This window comes from Salmo salar, chromosome 15 (genome assembly GCF_965601325.2).
Source record: "Salmo salar chromosome 15, fSalSal1, whole genome shotgun sequence".
NCBI classification, from domain to species: Eukaryota; Metazoa; Chordata; class Actinopteri; order Salmoniformes; family Salmonidae; genus Salmo; species Salmo salar.
In genome coordinates, this window is record NC_138305.1 from 83,122,870 (window position 1) to 83,127,621 (window position 4,752).

Below are 4,752 nucleotides of genomic sequence, written 5' to 3' on the forward strand. Positions count from 1 at the left end.
ACATACATGAAATGAGTTGCAAAATTAATAGGAAATATAGTCCAGATGTTAACAAGTTTATAAATAATGATTTTTAATTGAAATAATAATTGTGTCCTTCAAACTTTGCTTTCGTCAAAGAATCTTCCATTTGCAGCAATTACAGCCTTGTAGACCTTTGGCATTCTAGTTGTCAATTTGTTGAGTTAATCTGAAGAGATTTCACCCCATGCATCCTGAAGCACCTTCCACAAGTTGGATTGGCTTGATGGGCATTTCTTACATACCATACGGTCAAGCTGCTCCCACAACAGCTCAATAGGGTTGAGATACGGTGACTGTGCTGGCCACTCCATTATAGACAGAATACCAGCTGACTGCTTCTTCTCTAAATAGTTATTGCATAGTTTGGAGCTGTGCTTTGGGTCATTGTCCTGTTGTAGGAGGAAATTGGCTCCAATTAAGCGCCGTGCACAGGGTATGGCATGGCGTTGCAAAATGGAGTGATAGCCTTCAGTCTTCAGGATCCGTTTTACACTGTACAACTCTCCCACTTGACCACCACCAAAACACCCCCAGACCATCACATTGCCTCCACCATGCTTGACAGATGGCGTCAAGCACTCCTCCAGCATTCTTTCATTTTTTCGGCATCTCACGAATGTTCTTCTTTGTGATCCGAACACCTCAAACTTAGATTTGTCTGTCCATAATACATTTTTCTTCCTCTGTCCAGTGTCTGTGTTCTTTTGCCCATATTAGTCTTTTCTATTTATTGGCCAGTCTGAGTTATGGCTTTTTCTTTGCAACTCTGCCTAGAAGGCCAGCATCCCGTAGTCGCCTCTTCACTGTTGACGTGAGACTGGTGTTTTGCGGGTACTATTTAATGAAGCTGCCAGTTGAGGACTTGTGAGGCGTCTGTTTCTCAAAATAGACACTCTAATATACTTGTCCTCTTGCTCAGTTGTGCACCGGGGCCTCCCACTCCTCTTTCTATTCTGGTTAGAGCCAGTTTGTGCTGTTCGTAAAGGGAGTAGTACACAGCGTTGTATGAGATCTTCAGTTTCTTGGCAATTACTCGCATGGAATAGCCTTCATTTCTCAGAACAAGAATAGACTGACGAGTTTCAGAAGAAAGTTCTTTGTTTCTGGCCATTTTGAGCCTGTAATCGAACCCACAAATGATGATGCTCCAGATACTCAACTAGTCTAAAGAAGGGCAGTTTTTATTGCTTTTTTAAATCATCGCAACAGTATTCAGCTGTGCTAACATAATTGCAAAAGGGTTTTCTAATGATCAATTTGTCTTTTAAAATGATAAACTTGGATTGGCTAACACAACGTGCCATTGGCACACAGGAGTGATGGTTGCTGATAATGTGCCTCTGTACGCCTACGTAGATATTCCATTAAAAATCAGCTATTTCCAGCTACAATAGTCATTTACAACATTAGCAATGTCTACACTGTATTTCTGATCAATTTTATGTTATTTTAATGGCCAAAAAAATGGCCTTTCTTTCAAAAACAAGGACACTTCTAAGTGACCCCAAACTTTTGAAGGGTAGTGTATGTCTGGGAAGATTGATTTAGCCTAGGCCTATAGGCAACAATATAAAATGTAAATTCAATCAATGCATTGAAGGGGCAATCAGGATTTGAAAAATAACATAGCTGTCACCCCACCACTTGTTTTGGTAAATAGCTGAGGGATGGGGCTGGAGAATGGATGGATGCAAGGATATAAAACATGATAGTTTTAAGATTGTTTTGAAGCAGTGCGTGTTAAAAAAATAAGCTACATTGTTTACAAACATTGGAATAAAACAGGTATATTCTTCAAGAATCAATGGCTATATATAATTACGTTAGAAGTCCAAAAATGGATGTACCAATCGCAGAATGCCCTTTTAAAAACATGAATGCTTTCTACCTAAACTAAGCCATCATAGACTCCATATTCTTCCACACTGATAATCACAAAGTATATTGTCTGAATAGAAGTTGAGAGTAGAGCCACCTCAGTTCATATCTGTGTGCTCAGCCCAAACACAAACTCCATAAGAATATGAATCCTTAGGGTGAGCATGGAAACAGAAAGACTAACAACTACGAACTGGTAAATGAAGAAAACTGGATATCTGGACTTTAAAATCAAGAGTGTCTGGCTTAAGACACATTTCACTAGAGTGCCTTATTCACAAGATTAAAACAGAGGAGGGTGGGCCCCTACTCATGAGTAACCAACCTGTCAAGTGATCGGAGCCGGTGAAAACTCTCTCGTGTATTATACATGGAGCCATTCCACAATTGGATTAAAGAGTATGGTTTGATACAAGTGCATTAGCTAAAGGGACACCAGTTAAAGCGGTTACGTTTTGTTGAATGAAGTGCCCAAATCTGACATGTCGTTGACAGTAGATGCATTTATTGTGTCTCACAGGCTCACAGCTTGTTCTCATGTGGTGATCTGAAAACAGACAGACGGCCAAACCCTTTGTAGTCAGCGCAGTGCTGTAAGGCATACCAGGCGTCAGACAGTTCGATTGTAATCTCAAGGTTTTGGAGTTGAAATCAGAGGGAGAGGAATTGTATGCAGAGAAATATACAATAGATCTGTGGATATAATGGGTGGTACAACCAAGGCACAGAGTCAAGGGCACTTATTTATTTGTGTCCTGAATAAAATACATGCCCTTGACTCTGCCTTGGTTTTATTATATTGAGAAAAGTACAATATTATTTGGATTAATAAACTAGAATCAGGATGAAAACCCTGTCTAATGTCTGAAGTCCTCACGTACCGTGCTGCACACATCTGGTAAATCCCCGGAAATGACACCTGCCAGAGATCACTTTTTTGCAGATGGCTTGATACACATAAAATGACTGTCAATGTATTATTTTGATATTGATGTCAGAACTATTCTTAGACACATGACGTAAAAATGTCTCACCATTAGTCAAGGGGTTAACTGATCAATGACTCCATTTGTTTTCCTCTGACCCCCCCACCCCACCGTCATACACCCATCACTTTCTGCGTCAGTGGTAGACAGGGAGAGAGGGCTATAAAGGAGTGGGGGACTTTGGAGGTAGAGCTTAAGAATCAACATCGCTTTAGTGTTCAGTGACAGTAACCTATCCAAGGCTACCAGTGCACCTTCTCGACCACTCTCTGTTCTCCCACTGAACTCTCACCACTTTGTGCGCTCCCTCCAGATCTCTGTCTGTCTCTTAATTTAGTGTCTGCCTGTTGTCCATCCCCTGCTCTCTCTCTCTCAGCATGCAGCTCCTGGTCATTTTAGCGTCTCTCATGGGGGTTCTATACAGTGTTAGAGCAGCCGCCGTGCTTCCTGTCGAGGAAAGGAGCCCACTACTTAACAGGGTGAGTAGAGAATTTCATTTTATATTATTAACTATGTTTCATCCAATTTTTATTGTCATGTTTTACTATTACTTGTATCATCAATTGTTATTTTCATTATGCTTTTTATGGTTGTCAGATAAATTTGTGTTCAAATGTATTTAAAAAAAAATCTTAGAAAAAGGTTAAAAAAAAGAATCATTATAAAAAGTTTGATCAATCATTATAAAATTATAAAATTGTGTTTGATTTGACAAATTCATTTGTAGTGATCAATTATCAATAATTGATATTTAATAAATTAGTACAATGACATTTAATGGTTTTATATTTCTTTTTAGTAATGGGTTTGAAATTTCATTTATAAATTCTCACAACGAATTAAATGATGGCTTTTTTATTTGAGTGAAACAAATATTTCTAACCTGGTTTGTCAGTTGATGAAGAAATAGGTCACCTTGGTCAACAAAATATACAATTTCTTTGTAGCTAACATTGACATATTTACATACTGATTTGCCACCTCTTCTGCCTTTCTATTAGGAATTGAGTAAAGAGCGCAAAGAGCTGATTCTCAAGCTGGTGTCTGGCTTGTTAGACGGAGCGACGGACACCAACATGCTGCCCGGAGAAGGGGTGTCCCCTGTGGATCTAGAGGAGCCCCTGGAGTCTCGACTGGAAGAGAGGGCCGCCTACAACAGGCTATCACAGCTGCCGCAGCGCGACCGCAAAGCCCCCTGTAAAAACTTCTTCTGGAAAACCTTCACCTCCTGCTAATAGTGATATCCAGTCAGCCCCGCTATGCTCCAGTTGACCCGCAAAACAACACAATCTGACCCAGACCCAACATGAACTGTGGTAGACCTGAGCTGTACATATCATCCACCCAGTTTGAAGAGCGCTCTCAATGACCTTTGAGACACTGACAGTCTGTTTTAAATATTGATGATTTATTTCTCTATTTATGTATGTATTTATTTATTTCAGATTATCCAAAAACAATAAAGCATGGTTGTGGTGAAAAGTCTCTTTTTTTCTTTGTTCACATTACATTTAATAAATCTATTGAAGAACTCTCTGAATTAATTTACTAAAGCTGCAATATGTAACTTTTTGGGCACCTGACCAAATTCCCATAGAAATGTGAGTTATAGATCTGTCATTCTCATTAAAAGCAAGTCTAAGAAGCGGTAGATCTGTTCTATGTGTGATATTTCTATGTTTCCGGTTCTTAAGTTTAGTTTTTGAATATTTAACTCTCTGTTTTGTACGCCAGCTTCAAACAGCTGAAAACAAAATATTTTTGCTTATGGAAAACATATTTCACAGCAATCTGACAAGGTAAAAATCTGTCGTTCTGCCGGAGCAAAGCAGTTAACCCACTGTTCCCCGGGTGCCGAAGATGT

At 39.4% G+C, this 4,752-nt stretch overlaps 1 protein-coding gene across 1 annotated transcript; it reads left to right on the top strand.

Moving 5' to 3' along the window:
- The first annotated feature begins 3,085 nt into the window (after positions 1 to 3,085).
- sst6.1 (somatostatin family member 6.1) lies at positions 3,086 to 4,370 on the top strand. Its single transcript, XM_014146350.2, has 2 exons — positions 3,086 to 3,367; positions 3,890 to 4,370. Exons 1-2 carry the CDS (start codon positions 3,266 to 3,268, stop codon positions 4,121 to 4,123), a joined length of 336 nt encoding a protein of 111 aa, XP_014001825.1. The 5' UTR covers positions 3,086 to 3,265; the 3' UTR covers positions 4,124 to 4,370.
- Positions 4,371 to 4,752: the final 382 nt, after the last annotated feature.